This window comes from Salvelinus sp. IW2-2015, linkage group LG33 (assembly GCF_002910315.2).
Source record: "Salvelinus sp. IW2-2015 linkage group LG33, ASM291031v2, whole genome shotgun sequence".
Lineage (NCBI taxonomy): Eukaryota > Metazoa > Chordata > Actinopteri > Salmoniformes > Salmonidae > Salvelinus > Salvelinus sp. IW2-2015.
This window is the reverse complement of record NC_036872.1, coordinates 19473335-19494978: the sequence shown is the minus strand read 5'-3', so window position 1 is coordinate 19494978 and position 21644 is coordinate 19473335. Positions and strand designations below refer to the sequence as shown.

General features: G+C 47.6%; 1 protein-coding gene and 1 long non-coding RNA gene across 2 annotated transcripts in view; one reads left to right on the top strand and one right to left on the bottom strand.

Moving 5' to 3' along the window:
• LOC139023596 (uncharacterized) overlaps positions 1-21644 on the bottom strand; it is a 581371-nt gene that overhangs the window by 101687 nt on the left and 458040 nt on the right. The gene's annotated exons all lie outside the window — the stretch shown is intronic.
• The window catches only part of LOC111958151 (probable E3 ubiquitin-protein ligase HECTD4), a 71751-nt gene that overhangs the window by 30248 nt on the left and 19859 nt on the right, over positions 1-21644 (top strand). The window contains 45 exon segments of the mRNA XM_070437024.1: positions 1378-1516; positions 1657-1827; positions 1927-2119; positions 4466-4627; positions 4742-4855; positions 4961-5101; positions 5262-5494; positions 5577-5719; positions 5853-5923; positions 6054-6159; positions 6395-6515; positions 6650-6778; positions 7145-7269; positions 7534-7687; positions 7875-7975; positions 8125-8329; positions 8458-8682; positions 8807-8970; positions 9164-9409; positions 9522-9714; positions 9798-9902; positions 9992-9998; positions 10001-10021; positions 10024-10053; positions 10056-10077; positions 10190-10356; positions 11591-11726; positions 11852-11996; positions 12114-12280; positions 12387-12533; positions 12699-12883; positions 13343-13496; positions 13641-13921; positions 14005-14194; positions 14284-14365; positions 14496-14698; positions 17006-17141; positions 17296-17478; positions 17673-17837; positions 20148-20317; positions 20457-20572; positions 20706-20809; positions 20957-21118; positions 21259-21407; positions 21540-21619. Coding sequence (XP_070293125.1) covers positions 1378-1516; positions 1657-1827; positions 1927-2119; positions 4466-4627; positions 4742-4855; positions 4961-5101; positions 5262-5494; positions 5577-5719; positions 5853-5923; positions 6054-6159; positions 6395-6515; positions 6650-6778; positions 7145-7269; positions 7534-7687; positions 7875-7975; positions 8125-8329; positions 8458-8682; positions 8807-8970; positions 9164-9409; positions 9522-9714; positions 9798-9902; positions 9992-9998; positions 10001-10021; positions 10024-10053; positions 10056-10077; positions 10190-10356; positions 11591-11726; positions 11852-11996; positions 12114-12280; positions 12387-12533; positions 12699-12883; positions 13343-13496; positions 13641-13921; positions 14005-14194; positions 14284-14365; positions 14496-14698; positions 17006-17141; positions 17296-17478; positions 17673-17837; positions 20148-20317; positions 20457-20572; positions 20706-20809; positions 20957-21118; positions 21259-21407; positions 21540-21619 — 6443 coding nt within the window.

Genomic DNA, 21644 nt, shown 5'->3' with positions numbered 1-21644 from the left:
ACCACACACACACACACACACAAACACACACACACACACACACACAACACACACACACACACACACACACACACACACACACACACACACACACTAACACAGTCAAAAGTTTGGACACACCCTACTCATTCAAGGGTTTTCTTTATTTTTAAAATGTTCTGCCTTGTTGAATAACAGTGAATCAAAACTATGAAATAACTACATGGAATCATGTACTACATGGAATCATGTAGCTAACCAAAGAAGTGTTAAACAAATCAAAATCTTTTATATTTTATATTTGAGATTTCTTCAAAGTAGCCACACTTTGCCTTGATGACAGTTTTGCCACACTTGGCATCTCTCAATCCAGCTTACTGGAATGCTTTTCCAACCATCTTGAATGAGTTCCCACATATGCTGAGCACTTGTTGGCTGCTTTTCTTCACTCTGCGGTCCCAACTCATCTCAAACCATCTCAATTGGGTTGAGGTCGGATGATTGTGGAGGCCAGGTCATTTGATGCAGCACTCCATCTAACATCCTTCTTGGTCAAATTGCCCTTTCACAGCCTGGAGGTGTGTTTTAGGTCATTGTCCTGTTGAAAAACAAATGGATAGTCAAACTAAGTGCCAAAACAGATGGGAAGGGCGTATCGCTGCAGAATGCTGTGGTAGCCATGCTGGTAAAGTGTGCCTCTTGAATTCTAAATAAATAACAACAGTGTCACCAGCAAAGCACCCCAACAACATCACCCTCCTCCTCCATAATTCAGCGTAAACTTTAAAAGTTCTTGAAATTTTCCGCATTGACTGACCTTCATGTCTTAAAGTAATGATGGACTGTCGTTTCTCTTTGCTTATTTGAGCTGTTCTTTCCATAATATGGACTTGGTCGTTTACCAAAATAGGGCTATCTTCTGTATACCACCCCTACCTTGTCACAACACAACTGATTGGCTCAAATGCATTAGGAAGGAGAGAAACTTTGTTTAACATTTTTTTGGTTACTACATGATTCCATATTTGTTATTTCATAGTTTTGATGTCACTATTATTCTACAATGTATAAAATAGTAAAATAAAGAAAAAACCTTGAATGAGTAGGTGTGTCCAAACTTTTGACTGGTACTGTATGTGTGTGTGTATATGTGTATATACACACACACACAAACAAATGTATGGGGGATTGGAAATTATGCAGACAATTACATTGATGGAAGCCACAATCTATCTGCAATATCTACCCTCCCAAAAAGTGAGAGTGCCACACTAAAATACCCTTACCACAGGGACACCTCCTGTTCCCTTCTTCTGCCCTACTGGAAATCCCCCTCTGATTTCACTTTCTGAGCAAAATGTCATAGGAAATGGAGAGCCTGGTTTTGTGTTTGTGCAGAGGGTTTGTGTACTGTCGGAATGAGGAGTTTGAGGCGGGCTGGGTGGTGTTCAGCAGCGGCCGCCTTCTTCACCGCCCCGCCTCCTTTGATGCCAAGCCTCATCAGCTGTGCCAGGTCATCGACCCCTTCACCCTGCAGGTACGGCAGCTGGCAACCTAGCAACAGGCTTCATGACATCACTCATGATGACTCAATTTCACTAACTCAGGCCAGCACCACACATTGGGCGATCCAGTACTGTATCTCTTCCAAAAGACTGACCTTTCTACCTATCTCAGGTGTGCCAGGTCGTTCCCATGCCAGCCCACCACTTCCCTGTGGGCAGCAGCGTGACCACGCTGCACCTGTGCTCAGATGGAACCTACCTGTACTGGGTGTGGTCTCCCGCCAGCCTTAACGAGAAGACCCAGAAAGGCCACTCCATCTTCATGGATGTCTTTCAGCTGTCGGTAAGTGAGCATGCTTCATCTAGCCTCTCAACAATGCTTAGCAAAGCTCTTCCCTCGTTCCCCTCTCTCACCCCCCTGTCCCTCCTCCCCCCGGTGCAGCTGGAGACAGGGTTGTGTGTGGCAGACGTCCTGCAGGAGAGGGTGATCCTGACACGGAAGGAGGGCGAGTCTTCCAAGTGTCTAAACGAGCTGCTGCTGAGCCGCATGTCGCGCTTCCGCGCCTCCCACTCCGCCACGCTGGCCGCTCTCACCGGCTCTGCCATCTCCAACACTGTCAAGGAGGAGCAGTCCGGTAATACTCACACTCACACTCAATACTCATAATACACTCACACTATTTAGATATATATACACATTGTTTCACACTCAATTAAATCAAATGTATTTATATAGCCCTTCGTACATCAGCTGATATCTCAAAGTGCTGTACAGAAACCCAGCCTAAAACCCCAAACAGCAAGCAATGCAGGTGTAGAAGCACGGTGGCTAGGAAAAACTCCCTAGAAAGGCCAAAACCTAGGAAGGAACCTAGAGAGGAACCAGGCTATGAGGGGTGGCCAGTCCTCTTCTGGCTGTGCCGGGTGGAGATTATAACAGAACATGGCCAAGATGTTCAAATGTTCATAGATGACCAGCGTGGTCAAATAATAATAATCACAGTAGTTGTCGAGGGTGCAGCACCTCAGGAGTAAATATCAGTTGGCTTTTCATAGCCGATCATTAAGAGTATCTCTACCGCTCCTGAGGTCTCTAGAGAGTTGAAAACAGCAGGTCTGGGACAGGTAGCACGTCCGTTGAACAGGCAGAACAGTTGAAACTGAAGCAGCAGCAATGCCAGGTGGACTGGGGACAGCAAGGAGTCATCATGTCAGGTCGTCCTGAGGCATGGTCCTAGGGCTCAGGTCCTCCGAGAGAGAGAAAGAAAGAGAGAATTAGAGAGAGCATACTTAAATTCACACAGGACACCGGATAAGACAGGACAAGTACAATAGATATAACAAACTGACCCTAGCCCCCCGACACATAAACTAATGCAGCATAAATACTGGAGGCTGAGACAGGAGGGGTCAGGAGACACTGTGGCCCCATCCGATGATACCCCCGGACAGGGCCAAACAGGAAGGATATAACCCCACCCACTTTGCCAAAGCACAGCCCCCACACCACTAGAGGATCATTCAACCACCAACTTATCTCCTGAGACAAAGGCCGAGTATAGCCACAAAGATCTCCGCCACGGCACAACCCAAGGGGGGGGCGCCAACCCAGACAGGAAGATCACGTCAGTGACTCACCCACTCAAGTGACGCACCCTCTAGGGACGGCATGAAAGAGCACCAGTAGCCCGTGACTCAGCCCCTGTAATGGGTTAGAGGCAGAGAATCCCGTGGAGAGAGGGGAACCGGCTAGGCAGAGACAGCAAGGGCGGTTCATTGCTCCAGAGCCTTTCCGTTCAACTTCACACTCCTGGGCCAAGACTACACTCAATCAATAGGACCTACTGAAGAGATGAGTCTTCAATAAAGACTTAAAGGTTGAGACGAGTCTGCGTCTCTCACAATGGGTAGGCAGACCATTCCATAAAATTGAGATCTAAGGGAGAAAGCCCTGCCCTCCAGCGTTTGCTTAGAAATTCTAGGACAATTAGGAGGCCTGCGTCTTGTGACGTAGCGTACAATGTAGGTATGTACGGCAGGACCAACTCGAAAAGATAGGTAGGAGCAAGCCCATGTACCGCTTGATAGTTAACAGTAAAACCTTGAAATCAGCCCTTACCTAACAGGAAGCCAGTGTAGGGGAGGCTAGCACTGGAGTAATATGACATTTTTGGGGTTCTAAGTCAGGATTCTAGCAGGCGTATTTAGCACTAACTGAAGTTATTTAGTGCTTTATCCGGGTAGCCGGAAAGTAGAGCATTGCAGTAGTCTAACCTAGAAGCAACAAAAGCATGGATTAATTTTTCTGCATCATTTTTGGACAGAACATTTCAGATTTTTGCAATGTTACGTAGATGGAAAAAAGCTGTCCTTCAAACAGTCTTGATTTGTTCGTCAAAAGAGAGATCAGTGTCCAGAGTAACGCCGAGGTCCTTCACAGTTTTATTTGAGATGACTTTACAACCATCAAGATTAATTGTCAGATTTAACAGAAGATCTCTTTGTTTCTTGGGACCTAGAACAAGCATCTCTGTCTTGTCCGAGTTTAAAAGTAGAACGTTTTCAGCCATCCACTTCCTTATGTCTGAAACACAGGCTTCTAGCGAGGGCAATTTTGGGGCTTCACCATGTTTCATTGAAATGTACAGCTGTGTGTCATCCGCATAGCAGTGAAAGTTAACATTATGTTTTCGAATGACATCCCCAAGAGGTAAAATATATAGTGAAAACAATAGTGGTCCTAAAACGGAACCTTGAGGAACACCGAAATGTACAGTTGATTTGTCAGAGGACAAACCATTCACAGAGACAAACTGATATCTTTCCGACAGATAAGATCTAATTAAATGTGTAATAACCAGGCAGTGAAAATGATGATTGAATCCATTATCCTCATCACATTGTGCGATTCACACTTCACGTCCCTTAGTCCTGTATATTTATGTTGTGTGTTGAAGCATGTCTTTGCTCCTGTTCCACAGCAGTGAACACTAGCTGTGGCCTCCCTCTGAAGACTCTGAGGAAGACGCCCATGTATGTGTGTGGGACCTCTCTGGTGATGCTGGCATCTCCGCCCGGCGTGTCTGGCAGTTCTACCACACGCTCCCTGTTTGGAGGCACCAGCGGTCTGTCCTCCCTGAAAAGTAAGAGCAGACATGTTCATCTTCACTGGGAATCTCTGTTGTGTTTTTAAGTCTCTTTTCTTTCTACTGTCAGTGGCATGTTTGTTGACTGCTTTCCTCTCTTTCTCTGATCAGTCCTCTCCTCCAGTCTGGTGTTCAACCTAGCTGATGGTCAGTTCAGCAGCCGGGCAGACCTCATTGATGCCCCTGGCAGTTCTCTGGGCAGGGGTGCCCAGGTGGCAGGGCTAGGTAAGCTCCTGTTCAGGAATTAGGTTTTTTCTGTGTGAGCTGAAATGTATAAAGTGCAGCACTTATTTGTGTTGTAACCTCTGCACCCTTTCCTATGTGCTATAGGAGCCTGCTATGACGCCCTCAACAACTTGATCTGGACCTGCTCCAGTGACTACATGGACCAGTGGTGTAACCCTGGCAACCAGGCCTTCCATCACATGTGCCATAGGCTTGGCGTCAGCAATGTCATCAAAGAACCCAAAGGTAACCAAAACAGCCCTAATCCTGTTTGTCAATTGACGCTGACCTCAAGTGATGTGCTGCAGAATCATAGGCTAAATAGTGTCTGAACCAGCTTCTTCATTCACGTCAGATCAGGCAGTTAGTAGTTACTACCCTCCCTTCCTCTTTCTCCCTGCTGCAGAGGAGACCGTGGCCACCGGTGAGGTGATCAACCAGCTGCTTCACCATGTGGGCGCTATGTGCATCCACCAGCTCAACCTGCTGGCAGCCAGCAGTAGCCTGCCCCTGGGCACCCTCCTGGGCAAGCAGCACCCCATCGATGCTCGCCACTTCAGCAGCATATGTGACATCATGGAGAAAGCCATGGTCAATGGGGACAGCTGCATCATCCGCTGCATCTTGGTGGTGTTCCAGGTATGGTGGAGCTGGAGGTCCAGCCTGGAGTCCAACTGACGTCTAAATCACTCATATTTACACGTTGGTGTTTGTCGTTCAGGTGGTGTTCAGGTTCTTCAACCCTCAGTCGGAGCAGAACAGGGAGAGCGTGCGGCGTTCAGGTCTGCTCCTGTGGCAGCTGCTCATGGCACCGGTGGATCAGATCGGACCAGAGATCCAGGCAGAAGTGTGCCTGGCTATCAGGTAAACACAACTCAGTACAGCACAAATCCATAACCATAAACACAGGACACACATAAAGACCTGGACTTTGAGACAACTATCGGTCCCTTGATTGACATCTACTGTCTCGGTCTCTATCTCTCCCTCTCTGTAGCTCGGGTTTGAATACCTTGTATCAGGGGGAGTCTGAACTCAACAACCTGCTGAAGCTGGTCCTGACAGAAGGTGATAGTTGCAACCTACTCATTGGGCTTTATGTACACTCTTAACACATTCTAGTCATCTTCGTATAGGGCTTGTATCTGGTACAATGTAATCGCTGAATGTGGTCTGTGTGTATCTGTGTGATCTTTAGGGGAGAGGAACAGTGGTCTGTCTCAGCTCCGTGATGTCATCCTCACCAACCTGGCTGACCAGCTGCAGAAAAATCGATTTGGGAGTGACGAAGATGACCACTACAGGTAGAGCACAGCTATTGCAGAGATTTGCTCAACACTTTGCAATTTCATGCATTCCTGCTTGAAAAATAACTCCCAATTCCTCCCCTAACCAGAGCTAAAGGGTTTCACTGAGTAACCTGATGCCATAAAATGTTCTATCCCATTAATAATAATGCAATATGACACTGTCTCTCTGTATTAGAGGGTTGTTCAGCTGAATCAGTCTGAGTATCTCTCTCCTGTGTTTCCCCTTCAGACTCAGTGATGAACTCCTGCACAGCATCCTGAAAACCGTTGTCCGTGAATCCTGCCGTCTTATCACCAAATGTCAGACTGTCGCCAGGGACGACTTCCAGAAGCTTCTCTCCACTGTGCCAGTATGTGTCTCTGTCGCTGCTCAACTACACCGAGGATCAACTGGGCTTTGTCTGGTCAGACCGTCCGTTGACTAATCAGCAGTAGATTGTGTGTTGCCTCTTGCATACTGACTTCCCTCCTCCCCTTCTACCAGGTGGCCTCATCAAGCCTGCGCTACCTCATGGCCATTCAGAACCACCTGCTTAGCAACACTGTTCTGATCTGCCCCGACGACAACGACGACAGTGACAACTCCCTACAAGGGGAAACAATGAAGGTACAGGTAAACACCCCCTTTAAATACCCCTACTGCTGTCTGTCCATGTGGAGTCCATATGTCCGCCCCTCTCTTCTCTTCCTCTCTCTCTCGCTCTCCCTCTCTCTCTCTCTCTGAGCGGGTCCTCAATTGCTGCAGCAATGGAGCAAGGAAATGTTCAATCATGACACAGCATAGCCACCCCATTTAGCATATTCAACAGTAAGCCCTTTTTTCTTAGTGCTTTTATCTATGGGTGTTTGTTTTCTTACCCACAGGCACATAGTATACCTGCGACTGTACATTTTTTTGGAATTCATGTAGTTGTTTTTCTTGTTGTAAGCAAGTAGGCACTGTTACGGAAGCATTGCCTTTTCTGTGTGTGGTTCCCAGGAGCTGCAGACCAGCATCCTGTCGCTGGCCACCAAGATCCTGGTGGGGTGTGACGAGGTGCTGGAGAGCTTGCAACAGGTGACCACTGCCCTCATCAACAGTGACATCACCGACCGAGAGACCAGGTGACCATCACCACTCCCCTCTCTGCTTTACCTGTCTACCTGTTGCCTGTCTACCTGTCATTTTACCTGTTGTCTGCTTACCCCTAGCCCTCAACCTGTTGCCTGTGTATCTGCATGTTCCCTTTCTGCCTGCCTCTTCTTCTACATACCTCTCATCTCACATTTCTCTCTCATTCTCTTTCCTCCTCTTCCTCTCTCCTCCTTGTCCCTACTCTTCCTCTCTCCTCCTCCCCCTCTCCCTCTTCCTCTCCTCCTGGGCCGCAGGCTGAAGGGCTTGGAGCAGATTACCAAGGCTACAATGCTGGGGCACCTGCTGCCGGTTCTGCTCACCTCTCTGATGCACCCCAACCTGCAGACACTTGCGCTCGCCGACGCCCTCATGCCCCAACTAGTGCAGCTAGTCCTCTACACCAGCCAGGTGGGGGCACTCAAACAGTCTCACCTCAATGCAGATATTCTTCTCTGGTTTAGAACTTGTGGCCGTCATCTCTAGTTTCTGTGGTGGAATATGGGTAGACATATGGTGATTGTTAAATGAAGGTTGATGATAATTTGGAAGGAGAATGAGTATGTATTTATATGGGTTTCCTCTGGTCATTTCCCAGACTGCTCTGCTGCTCAAGACCCAGTCTCCTCTCTTCACTGACAGCACTCCATTGGTTGGAGGGCCGCTGGGCCAAAAGACGCCTGCTGCTGCTGAAGACAGGTAAGTGCACACACGGTCGTCTGTGTAGGCCAGGTTTATCAGGACCATAAGCCTGGTTTTCCAAGTGTGTTTGTGTATCTGTCCCTGACGACTGTTCCTCTGTCCCTGACGACTTTCTCTGTCGCCGATGACGGTCTGTCCTTCTCCAGCTTTAGAATCCTAGATGAGCGGGAGGAGCCAGGCTTCCTAACAGGCCTGAAGATCCCTGCGCCGTGGGCTGCTGGGAAGACGGTGGAGACGGTCCACCCGGTGCGAGACAACTATAAGTTCAAAGAGACGGTACACATTCCAGGAGCACGCTGCCTTTACCTGCGCTTCGACTCCCGCTGCTCCTCACAGTACGACTACGACAAGGTGACCAATCCATGCACCTCTACACCCCACATCATGTTTCCTTGGTAAAGCTATGGCATAACATGTGAAGTATTGCAAAGCTCTATGAGGAAGAGTATTTACTTGATCTTTTCTCTCTGATGTTCCAGTTGGTGATGTATGCCGGGCCCAACACTAACAGTCGCAAGGTGACTGAGTATGGAGGCAACACTCTGGGCTATGGCAGTCGCAGTGTCCTAGGGACAGGTTGGCCCAAAGACCTGGTCAAGGTGGAGGGGGACACAGTGACGTTCTCCTTTGAGATGAGGAGTGGGCGCGAGCACAACACCCCAGACAAAGCTATGTGGGGGTTCTCCTGCACTGTCCGAGCGCAGGTACACACAGCTGTGGATCACTGCACTGTTGTGAATACAGCATGAGTTCTGGCATGTTGCTGCCATGTTTGACATACACACCCAGACATTGTTACGTAGATCTGTCTCTGTTTTCCCGCAACAGGAGTCATCAGAGGATGTCTCTGGGGGTCTCCCCTTCCTGGCAGACCTGGCGTTAGGTCTGTCTGTACTAGCCTGCTCCATGCTCCGCATCCTCTACAACGGACCTGAAGTAACCCGAGAGGAGGACGCCTGCCATGACCTGCTCTGCTCCAAGCTGCTCCAAAGGTGACTCGGCATAAATGGAGAATGATACAGAGCACACACTATAGATGGCACGAATGCACTGCAATGTAGCAGCACAGACATATACAGCTATAACCAACTAAATAATAACACCCTAGTAAAATAACACAGGTGACACCGTGGCAGAGAGTGGGTACCAGGACAGCCGAGACTAAATGCTATCCATTTCCTCCAGGTGCCAATGGCAGGTGGAAGCTAATGGTGCCATCTCTCCAGCCCTAACCCCCAGTCCCTCTCCGCTACCCCTCACCATCGAGGAGGACCGGGAGTTCACCTACCCCTCTGACGTGCTCATCCCTCCCCCGGGCCTCATGCCTGGGGCCTACTTTGACCTGCCCCGTATCCGCCTGCCTCCAGGAATCATGGGCCGGCTACGAGAGGTGTCCGGCAGGGGGCGACCACAGTTCCGTCCCAGCATCAAGTAAGAAGTGGTGACCATATATACCACATATTCAACTGCCATTCCAATTCTATTTTAACCAGTCATTTCTGCCCATCCTCTCCCCCTTTTCTCTCTGGCTTGCCCGTGTCAGGGAGGTGATCAGGCCAGACGTTATGGAGGAGGTCATAGTGTCGTGTGTGATAAAGCATCTGACGCTGGTGGATGCTCTCCAGTCGCTCGTCAACTTCCAGTACCGCGAGGAGCACGCTGAGGAGTACGACCTGCTCTGTAAGATCATGGCCGAGACTTTCAAGAAGATCAACGCCATGGAGCGCCAGCTGCAGGTACACAAGTGGCACAGTTCAGCTTTTCCCTCTCCAAGTGTGTGTATGTGTGTATAACTTTGTCTGTTGCCCCCCCCCCTCAGAGTGTAGCAGAGCTGGAACAGAAGTGGCAGAACGAGGTGGAGGAAGCTCAGCAGGGGAAAGCTAGAGAACAATGCTCCATTCTTCCGCAATACCACTTCTTTGAGGTACACATCCTCTACCTCTAATTCTCCACAGATTCTCTTAAAATTGGTTTCACTGTTCAGCTCACATAATTTGTTTTTGTTTCCCCCAGAACAAAATGAAGAACTAGAATTGCTGTGTTCACTAAACAGGTCCCACTGGACTGCAGTGATTTGGAAACGTTGTCCTCACGCTGAGGTAAGAGAAGAGCGCGTGACAATACAGATGTTGACTATGAGGGTAACATCTACACTGCTTTCGAAGACTCCATGTTGTCTTCTGGTTTGTGATCATCTGCATTTGTCCACAGGGAGAAGTTCTTCCAGGATGTGAACTCTGTCCACCTAAAAGGTGCTGTGCCGCTGACCAAAACCAAAGCCCTGGTGAAGAGCCTGATGAACCGCACAGAGCTGCTGCTCCACGTCACCATCGCTCCTCACTGCAGGAGCCTGAACACCACACCTGCTGGCACGCCAGGTACAACTCAGCTTACACCTTCCTACATTATACCTCCCCAGCCTACTGCACCTCCCACCTACTGCCACCTCCCCAACCTACTGCACCTCCCCAGTCGACTGCACCTCCCCAGTCTACTGCACCTCCCCAGCCTACTGCACTTCCCCAACCTACTGGCACCTCCCCAACCTACTTCACCTCCCCAACCTACTCCACCTCCCCAACCTACTGCACCTCCCCCAACATGCACCTCCCCAGCTACTGCACCTCCCCAGCCTACTACACCTCTCCAACCTGCACCTCCCCAACCTACTGCACCTCCCCAACCCACTGCCACCTCCCCAGCTACTGCACCTCCCCAACCTACTGCACCTCCCCAACCTGCACCTCCCCAAGCCTATTGCACCTCCCAACCCGCACCTCCCCATCCCACTGCACCTCCCCACCTGCACCTCCCCAAACCTACTGCACCTCCCCAACCTGCACCTCCCCAGCCTACTGCATCTCCCAGTCTACTGCACCTCCACAACCTGCACCTCCCCAGCCTACTACACCTCCCCACCCTACTCCACCTCCCCAACCTACTGCACCTCCCCAGCCTACTGCACCTCAACAACCTACTGCACCTCCCCAACCTGCACCTCCCCAGCCTACTACACCTCCCCACCCTACTCCACCTCCCCAACCTACTGCACCTCCCCAGCCTACTGCACCTCCCCAACCTGCACCTCCCCAGCCTACTACACCTCCCCACCTACTCCACCTCCCCAACCTACTGCACCTCCCCAACCTACTGCACCTCCCCAACCTACTTCACCTCCGCAACCTACTGCACCTCCCCAACCTGCACCACCCCAGCTACTGCCACCTCCCAGCCTACTGCACCTCCCCAACCTGCACCTCCCCAGCCTACACTACACCCTCCCAACCTACTGAACCTCCCCATCCTACTGCAACCTCCCCGTCCCACTGCACCTCTCCCCAGTCCTATTGTACCTCCCCAGCCTACTGCACCTCCCCATCCTACACCTCCCTAGCCTACTGCACCTCCCCAACCTACTGCACCTCCCCAGTCTACTGCACCTCCCCAGTCTACTGCACCTCCCCAGCCTACTGCACCTACCCAGCCTACTGCATCTCCCTAGACTACTATAGCTTACACCTGCTCCTCTATAGCCCTCCCTGATTTACTTTGACTGCCTGCATGTAGTATGATGAAATAGAGGTAACCAATACTGGCTTTTTGTTGTTGCAGCCTGTAAGTCTGTGTCAGACACTAAGACGGTGGTCCCCGGGGTGAAGCAGCCAGTCTTCCTGCGCAGCATGTCTGCACCCTCCGACCTGGAAATGATTGCCAACCAGGACCTGGAGTTCACACACATCAGCCAAAGGTTCTCTGTACACTGAACTGTTTTTGATGACACCAAGAAAGTGGATTACAAGCGTAACTACACTAAGTTGATGATGAATGGAGAGAGTACTCACCCCTCCACTTTGTTGTCCACCCCTACTGTAGGAGGCGACACCACCCTACCAGTCACCGCAGCAGCTCCTTCACACTGCTGCAGTCTCTAGCCATGGAGGACTGCCGGGACAAGCCAACGTACAGTGTGCTGCTGGGACAGCTCTTTGCCTTCATTGGGACCACGCCCGACCAGTCAGTAAGTCCAGCCCTCCGCCACAAAGTCACTGCACATACACACTGTAATTGTTTTTGGTGCCAAATGATTAGAGAAGATGAGTCTACTCATATTTTACCCTAATTCTTCCTCCTCCAGGTGTCCAGCAGCAGTTTCCTGTCTGCGGCTCAGACACGGTGGAGGCGGGGCAGCACGAGGAAGCAGGCCTTGGTTCACATGAGGGAGCTGCTCACCGCCGCAGTCAGGGTGGGCGGGGTCACTCATCTGGTGGGCCCTGTTACCATGGTGCTGCAGGGAGGGCCCAGGTAAGGGATGTACACAGACACACTCACACACAAACCTACCATCAATTAACATTCTGAATGAAAATGTCGTTTTCTAAATGTATGTGTATCTGTGTGTCCTCTGCAGGATCGAAGAGCTGACCTGTGGGGGAATGGTGGAGCAGGTGCAGGAGGCCTTTGGGGAGACCATGACGTCTGTAGTGTCACTATGTGCGCGCTACCCCATCGCTTGTGCTAACAGTATCGGCATGCTCTGCACCATCCCCTATACCAGGCAAGAAAATTATTCTCCATCTTCCTCATGCTACTCTTGGGAAACTGTTTTGTAACTGCTTTTGTAACAAACAACTTAACTCATTCTCCTGGCACCCAAAAATGCCTGACTTCCAATAATTGCCATCCTCCAAACCCCAACCCGTGTGGTCCTGTGTTCCTGTAGGAGTGAGGAGCAGTGCCTGGTGCGCAGTGGTCTGGTCCATCTGATGGACCGCCTGTGCAGCTTGAGTGGCCAGAGGGACTGCAGCTCCAATGAGAAGCAAACCAAGAAGCAGAAGGTGGCCACCATGGCCTGGGCTGCCTTCCAGGTGCTGGCCAACCGCTGCATCGAGTGGGAGAAGGTGGAAGGTATGCAATATAGTTTTTTATCAGCTTGTGAAGCAGGTATCTCACTCCAAGAAATTAAGAGAACTTCAGCACTCAAGCAGAACATGTAAGAACATTTCAGTTTCCAATATCTTGATATTGCACTGTGCCTTTAGCTGAAGAGGAAGGTTTGAAAGACGGTCTTAATGTCTTCAGGGTCTACTATCAAAGTGAGGACAAGATGCAGAAGAATAGTTGGAGGTAAAAGTTAGGCAAGCTTGGCAAAAGTTGAATTAGGCTACTAATTCAGAAACCAGGTTAAAGATGGGTGGATTTAAAATAGCTTATGTTCAGAAACATAAGTATGACTTCATCTTTGAGGACCTTTGAATACAGATAATCAGACTTTAAGATGCAACCTCACATCAGTGTTTTTTTACAATAATAATCAGTGTGTGGTGATTCTAGCTACTACAGAAATCCCTCTACCCCTTTCTTAAGGTGGTTCTACAGATGCGGTGCACTCGGGTCTGGCCCGGCAGGTATCCAGCCTGCTGACCAACCACCTGGCCAGAGCCACAGAGTGCTGTGGGAACCAGGCAGCAGGGAACGACGCCCTGCAAGATGTCCTCAGCCTGCTCAACGACCTGTCCAGGTAAACACCACCAGACAACAGGACAACACCTTAAACAAACTCCTATCAACATGAGGGCTCAATGTTATTTTGTGTTCTGTGTTTTAGAAATGACTGTTAGGTTTTCGTTTTCTAATTATTCCTGACTGTCTGTTGCTTCTCCAGGAGCCACATAGGGAAGGCAATCCTGAGCCAGCCAGCCTGTGTGTCCAAGCTCCTGTCCCTGCTGCTGGACCAGCGGCCGTCTCCCAAGCTGGTGCTGATCATCCTGCAGCTGTGCCGCGCTGCCCTGCCCCTGATGAGTGTGGAGGACTGTGGCAACGTGGCGCTGCCCGCCTGGAGCTACTCCATCAACACCCTGGATGCTGAGCAGCAGGACGCCGCCGACCCCGCCTCGCGCATTGCAGCCCTGCTGCTGGCCAAGCTGGCTGACTACGTAGTACCAGGTAGGAGCCTTTGGTCTCGACATGTTGGTCAGGAGATCTCTGGTCTCAGTTAGTGATCTTTCTAACACCATGTCCCTCACCAGGCTGCCAGACCCTGCTGTCCCCCAGCTCCTCAGAGCCAGACACCAGCCTGAGCCGCTCCAGCCCCAAGGGAACCCTGAAGTCTGATAAGGACGCTGGGGAGGAGAGCGAGGCTGTGGATGGCAAACTGTCCATATTTATCCACAAGAGGGAGGACCAGTCCTCTCATGAGGTGCTCCAGCCACTGCTCAGGTAAGACTCATCATAATACCTCCTGACACCTTTTGTGTGCCAAACCATCCATAAAGTTTCTCTGACACCTTCTTTCTGGTGGCCTGCAGCAGTTCAGAGGGCCGGCCATTCCGCCTTGGAACTGGAGCAAACATGGAGAAAGTGGTGAAGATGGACAGAGACATGACCAAGGTCAGGCCTGTTTAATGTGACTTCATATGTCATTTGGCTGTCACTAAGTGAAAGAAAATGTTTAACTTGTGAAGGCATGTTCATTAATCATACCATTATTCCTGGCTGATCTGCTCCTTCACCCCACCAGAGTGGTAGCTGTGAGGTAATCACAGAGGAGGCTGCAGCCGCCCTGAGGAAGGCCAATAAGTGGGCCCAGTCTGGGCTGATAGTCAGCGTGGGCCCGCCTGTGGAGGCTCTGGCACAGGAGGCCGCTGGAGGAGTCACCACGGGGGACAAGAAGAAGACCGCTCAGACCGCTGTGTGTCGGGACAGGAACTCTGAACTGGCCAGGTCAGTCTGACTCGAGCTGTGCAAATGTTAGATTATGCATTTTTCATAACAGTAATACTAGTGGATTAGAAACTATCATAACACTGTTCCACTAGTAATACTAGTAGAACATAAGAAAACTGTCACATAACTGCATTCCTATGTAGGGCTTCATTTATTATTACCCCACTAGATATTACAGGTGCAAGTACAATATTTCATTTTTTTATTTCGAGAAGCATCCAACCCTGTTATCAGAACTTGACTGTAATGTCATCTTCACTGAAGACTATGATAATATCCACTTAGGATAATGTTTGTATTTATGTTATGAGAGGTTGACTGCTGATGATTAACTACTAATGGCAATGAACTCTTTCTAAGTGGGCAATTTTTTAAATGTTTTTTTACAGAAATCAAAGAACCTTTGCTTGCATGCTTTTTCATTTGAACAGGGAGAACTATCGACAACCCAAAGAGAGGGCCTGGTTACATTACTATTGGAGCATGAGGCAAATGGCCAATATAAAAGCCCTGTACACCTCAACTGGAGATCTCTCGCTTTATTGTGCTGTGACACCCGTATTCTATCAAAATGTTAAGCACTTAGAATGGTGCACCTCAATATTAGGAAGCTTTTCCTAATGTTTTGTATACTCAGTGGAGGTACAAATCATAAGTCAAATCAGTTACTGGCAGCAAAAGAATAAGATCCTTGACTTTGGCGATGTCATTTACAAAATAGCCTCCAACACTCTAGTTAGCAAACTGGATGTAGTCTATCACAGTGCCATCCGTTTTGTCACCAAAGCCCCATATACTACCCACCACTGCGACCTGTATGCTCTCGTTGGCTGGCCCTCACTAGATATTCGTCGCCAAACCCACTGGCTCCAGGTCATCTATAAGTCTTTGCTAGGTAAAGCCCCACCTTATCTCAGCTCACTGGTCACCATAGTAACACCCACCCGTAGCACTCGCTCCAGCAGGTATATCTCACTGGTCATCCCCAAAGCCAACACCTCCTTTGGCCGCCTTTCCTTCCAGTTCTCTGCTGCCAATGACTGGAACGAATTGCAAAAATCACTAAAGCTGTAGTCTTATATCTCCCTCTCTAACTTTAAGCATCAGCTGTCAGAGCAGCTTACCTGTACCTGTACATAGCCAATCTGTAAATAGCACACCCAACTACCTCATCCCCATATTGTAATTTATCCTCTTGCTCTTTTGCACTTCAGTATCGCTACTTGCATATTCATCATCTGCACATCTATCACTCCAGTGTTAATGATAAATTGTCATTAGTTCGCCTCTATGGCCTATTTATTGCCTTACCTCCCTACTCTTCTACATTTGCACACACTGTACGTAGAATCTTCTATTGTGTTATTAATGGTATGTTTGTTTGTGTAACTCTGTGTTGTTGTTTTTGTCGCACTGCTTTGCTTTATCTTGGCCAGGTCGCAGTTGTACATGAGAACTTGTTCTCAACTAGCCTACCTGGTTAAATAAAGGTTAAATAAAATTTTAAAAATTCCAACGGAATGGAAGAAAAAGTTAAGAGAAAGAAAATAGAAACTGTTTGTAGGCATATTAAATCTCAGATGTTTAACGAGAGAAAATTAGTAAAGATGTATCATTTTGATATGTTTGATAGGTTTGATTTATAAAACATCATTAGACTCCACTATCTGAATGTTTCAATTGAAGATATTGTACACATTTTTGGCTACTAACAAGATGTTACTGTCACGGATCCCTCTGGAACTTTCATTGATCACACCTGTCCCCTATTCCCACTGATTGTATTTGTATATATGTGCCCTTTGTTCACCATGGTGCTGTCCATTATTGTTACAATGTCCGTTGGTGCGTGTGAGTACCTGTGCTGTGTGTTTTGGGCTTTCGTGCCTGTGTGGATTGCGCAGATGATTACGGGTCTCGTCCCGAGTGTTAATCATTGTGCGCGTGTGTTTTTTATTCAAGGTACTCCTCACTCTTTTGTTTGGGTTTCAACCCTGTGTTTTTGAATAGTGTTTGTTTGGTCTTCGTTCCCGTGCCTTTACACTGCACACCGTAATGTGTGCTAAATGAAAAAAACTATTACGCATTCCTGCGTCTGTCCCCCGATCCTTCATGCCAACGTGACAGTTACAAATATAACAAATTAAAGAGAAGAAATAACCACCCCAAAAATGTCAAAGTATTTTTTATAATAAAGAAACCTTTTAATAATGAAAAATTGTTTAGTCCCCAAAATGTGTCAAGGTAAAAAACACCGGGGAGAGTGGTTCTGAGCGGTCTCCTCTCTCTCCCTACACTGTTCAGGTCCGACCCAATCAGGCCCTTCATCAGTGGCCATGTGGCCAACAGTATGGCTGCTGAGGTTATCGCCCTGCTGCACAGCCTGCTCACAGCACCTGAATCAAACACCGCCCAGATCTGGACCAGCACTGCAGAGAAGGTAAAGCACCATCAGAATGCATAGGTTTTTGAGGCAGCTGCAGCCATTTTAAGATCTACTTGGCAATGCTAGATCCATGTAATTCTAAGAATATACTGTATATGAAGGTCATAGTGATAACACATGGATTTAACGCTGCTGATGACTGTGTCAGGTGCTGTCCAGAGCACTGATGTTCATCCCACAGCTGGGGAAGTATGCTGAGAGCATCCTGGAGAACGGTAGCAGCAGCAGCAGGAAGCTGGCCAAACTCCAGGCCATCGGCAGGCAGGCTGTAGCGGCACTCTGCGCCCTTGGAGGCTTCAAGGAGACCATCAAGATAGGCTCAGAGGTCCAGGTGGGTTAGGAGATGAGCAGAAGTTGATAGATCCATTAGTAGACTTAGCAATACAAATTGTACCTGTCTCTGAAATGCACATGCTGTCTGCCAACAACACTATACCAGGCCAATAGTGCTGTGGGCAGAAAGATCTATAGTAGTGAATGGTCTATCAGTGAATGTTTCTCTTCATGGTCCCTCTGCTTCCTCAGGTGGTGGGTAAAGGAGTGCTGGACAGCGTGGGCCTGGTCATGTCCATCAATGAGCAGGAGGGCCTCGCCACAGTAAAGTTCCCTTCCTGCGAGTACAAGAAGGCCTGCAAGGCCTCCGACATCCTGACGGTGCCCATCTCCCGCCTCTGCACTCCCCGCTCTGAGGTAAGGACAGGGAGGGTTAGAGAAGTTACACATGCAACTAACACATGTAACTAACACATACAACTAACACGTGTAACTAACACATACAACTAACACATGTAACTAACACATTGACTAACACAATAACGACTAACACATGTAACTAAACACATGTAACTAACACATACACTAACACGTGTAACTAACACAATGCAACTAACACGTGTAACTAACACATGCAACTAACACGTGTAACTAACACATGCAACTAACACATGCTAACTAACACATACAACTAACACATGCAACTAAAACACATACAACTAACACTGTAACTAACACATGTAACTAAACACATGCAACTAACACGTGTAACTAACACATGTAACTAACACGTGTAACTAAACACATACAACTAACACATGTAACTAACACATACAACTAACACGTGTAACTATCACAATACAACTAACACGTGTAACTAACACATACAACTAACACATGTAACTAACACATACAATTAACATTGTACTAAACACATACAACTAACACATGTAACTAAACACATATAACTACAAGTGTAACTAACACATACACTACCAAGTGTAACTACACATACAACTAACAACGTGTAACTAACACATGTAACTAACACATACAACTAACACATGTACTAACACATAACAATTAACATGTGTAACTAACACATACAACTAACACATGTACAACTAACAATACAACTAACACATGTAACTAACACATATACTACCAAGTGTAACTAACACATACAACTAACACGTGTAACTAACACATGTAACTAACACATACAACTAACACGTGTAACTAACAATGTAACTACACATGCACACTAACACGTGTAACTAACGCATGTAACGAACACATGTAACGAACACATGTAACTAACACATGTAACTAAACACGTGCAACGAACACGTGCAACGAACACGTGCAACTAACACGTGCAACTAACACGTGCATCTAAACGTGTAACTAACACATACAACTAACACAAAGTAACTAACACATGTAACTAACAGTGTCACTAACACATGTAAACTAACAACGTGCAACTAACACGTGTAACTAACACTACAAAACACGTGTAACTACACAATACAACTAACACGTGTAACTAACACATACAACTAACACATGTAACTAACACATGTAACTAACACATACAACTAACACATGTAACATAACCCATGTAACTAACACATACAACTAACACATACAACTAACACATGTAACTAACAGATGTAACTAACAGATGTAACTAACACATACAACTAACACATACAACTAACACATGCAACTAACACGTGTAACTAAACATAAAACTAACACATGCAACTAAACACACATAACAACTAAACACAATAAAACTAACAGATGTAACTAACCATACAAATTAAACATGTGTAACTAAAAACATACAACTAAAACGTGTAACTAACACATGCAACTAACACATGTAACTAAACACATACAATTAACATGTGTAACTAACACATACAACTAACACATGAACTAACACATACAACTAACATATGTAACTAACACATATAACTACCAAGTGTAACTAACACATACAACTAACGTGTAAACTAACACATGTAACTAACACATACAACTAACACGTGTAACTAACACATGTAACTAACACATGCAACTAACACATGTAACGAACACGTGCAACGAACACGTGCAACGAACACGTGCAACGAACACGTGCAACTAACACGTGCAACTAACACGTGTAACTAACACGTGTAACTAACACATACAACTAACAACATGTAACTAACCAAACATGTAACTAACAGTGTAACTAACACATGTAACTACACGTGCAACTAACACGTGTAACTAACACATACAACTACACGTGTAATAACACATACAACTAACACGTGTAACTAACAATACAACTAACACGTGTAACTAACACATACAAAACACATGTAACTAACCCATGTAACTAACACATACAACTAACACATGTAACTAACCCATGTAACAAACACATGCAACTAACACATGTAACTAATCACATGTAACTAACAGATGTAACTAACAGATGTAACTAACACATACAACTAACACATGCAACTAACACGTGTAACTAAAACATAAAACTAACACATGCAACTAACACATACAACTAACACATAAAACTAAAACATAAAACTAACACATGTAAATCGACTGGAAATGATGCAAGTGCACATAAGGCTTTAATGTATGATAGCAGTAGACTCATTTAATGTTCTCTTCTCATCAATGTCCCTCTCTCCCTCTCTCTCCCAGGCGCTGCCCCTCTACAAGCTGTCTATCACAGAGAAGGTGGTGCAGGCGGTACAGTCCATGCTCCTGCCACAGGAGGGTAGTCTGTCCATCCACACCTCCCTCCCCGCCTCAGGAGATGGCTCTAGTCCTGTCATGGCCGCTGTCCGCCTGCTGGCTGAAATCAGGACCAGGTAAATCACTAAGGAGGACATTACCTCGGTCAAGATGCTTTGCTGCTCCGCCAAATGTGTGTCTGCACATGTATGTCATACATTTGTTTTGCTTAGTTAGTGTGGAGGTTTAAATGTGTCTGTTGTGTTTGGCTCCCAGGGCATGTCTGGTGATGGCCCAGCTCCTGGAGGACAGCTCGTTCTGTGAAGAGTTCATTCAGCAGTGTCCTGCTGCTGTGGAGGTGCTTAACCTAGTGGCCCAGGAGTGCAGTCCTGGTGAGTGACCACCCACTCTCACCCAGTAGCATAGTGCTCAATGATGACACAACTTCTACAATGCAGCATGACTGTACTTTTACTGGCCATATTTTCTCTATGACCGTAGTATTGATTGTGCTGTGTTGTGCAGGGGAGCGTCTGGGCATGGTCGAGGCACAGTGTGAGCGAGTGAGGATGCTGTACCGAGACTGCGCTCGACCACCACCCCCTCCCCTCCAGACAGACAGGTGCCAGGTGGGTGTCGCTGTAGCCTCTACTCATTGATCTACTGATCGAATAACTGACATAAAACCATACTAGGATTTTTTGAGGGATGAAGGGATTCAGTTTAAAGTTTGTGGGGCCTTGTAACGCTCTCTGCTCCGGTCTATATCTCCCTAGCCCAAGGAGATTACATGGAGTCCAACCAGGGTATTCCCTCCAGTGCGTGCCTGCATGTTCTCATCCCGCCTTACCTCCGTCACCTTCCTGGCCGACCCCAGCGCTGGAGGAGGCCTGCCCAGGGGAACCTTCATCTATGCCACCTCACCTGTACCTGTTCAGGTGGGCACCCCTACACTTACTGGATGTCTTGGGAATGGCACATGCTAGGTTTAATATTAATGATAATTCAGTTTTGCATGCTTATGAAGCAGGTTGACTCATTTGGAATCTTTAAATTCCTCTCCCTCTTTTTCCTGTAGGCTCCTTCCTTTTACTGGGAAATAGAGATTGTCTCCTATGGAGACTCGGAAGACGACAGCAGCCCTATTGTGTCTTTTGGTTTTGCCACAGAGGCGGAGAAGAGAGACGGAGCATGGACCAATCCTGTTGGCACCTGCCTCTTTCACAAGTATGTGCTCCTATGGATTTGACATATGTAATCTCTGTGAGGTTTCCCACTGCCCTGTCTGTGACTGAGTGCTGACTTTTCTTTCCTGTCTTTTTCATCCTCCCCCTCGGTCTCTGTGTTTCTCTCTTTCAGTAATGGTAGGGCTGTGCACTATAATGGCTCCAGTCTGCTGCAGTGGAAGAGTGTGAGGCTGGACGTAGCCCTACTTCCTGGTGAGATGGGAAACAATCCTCTCAT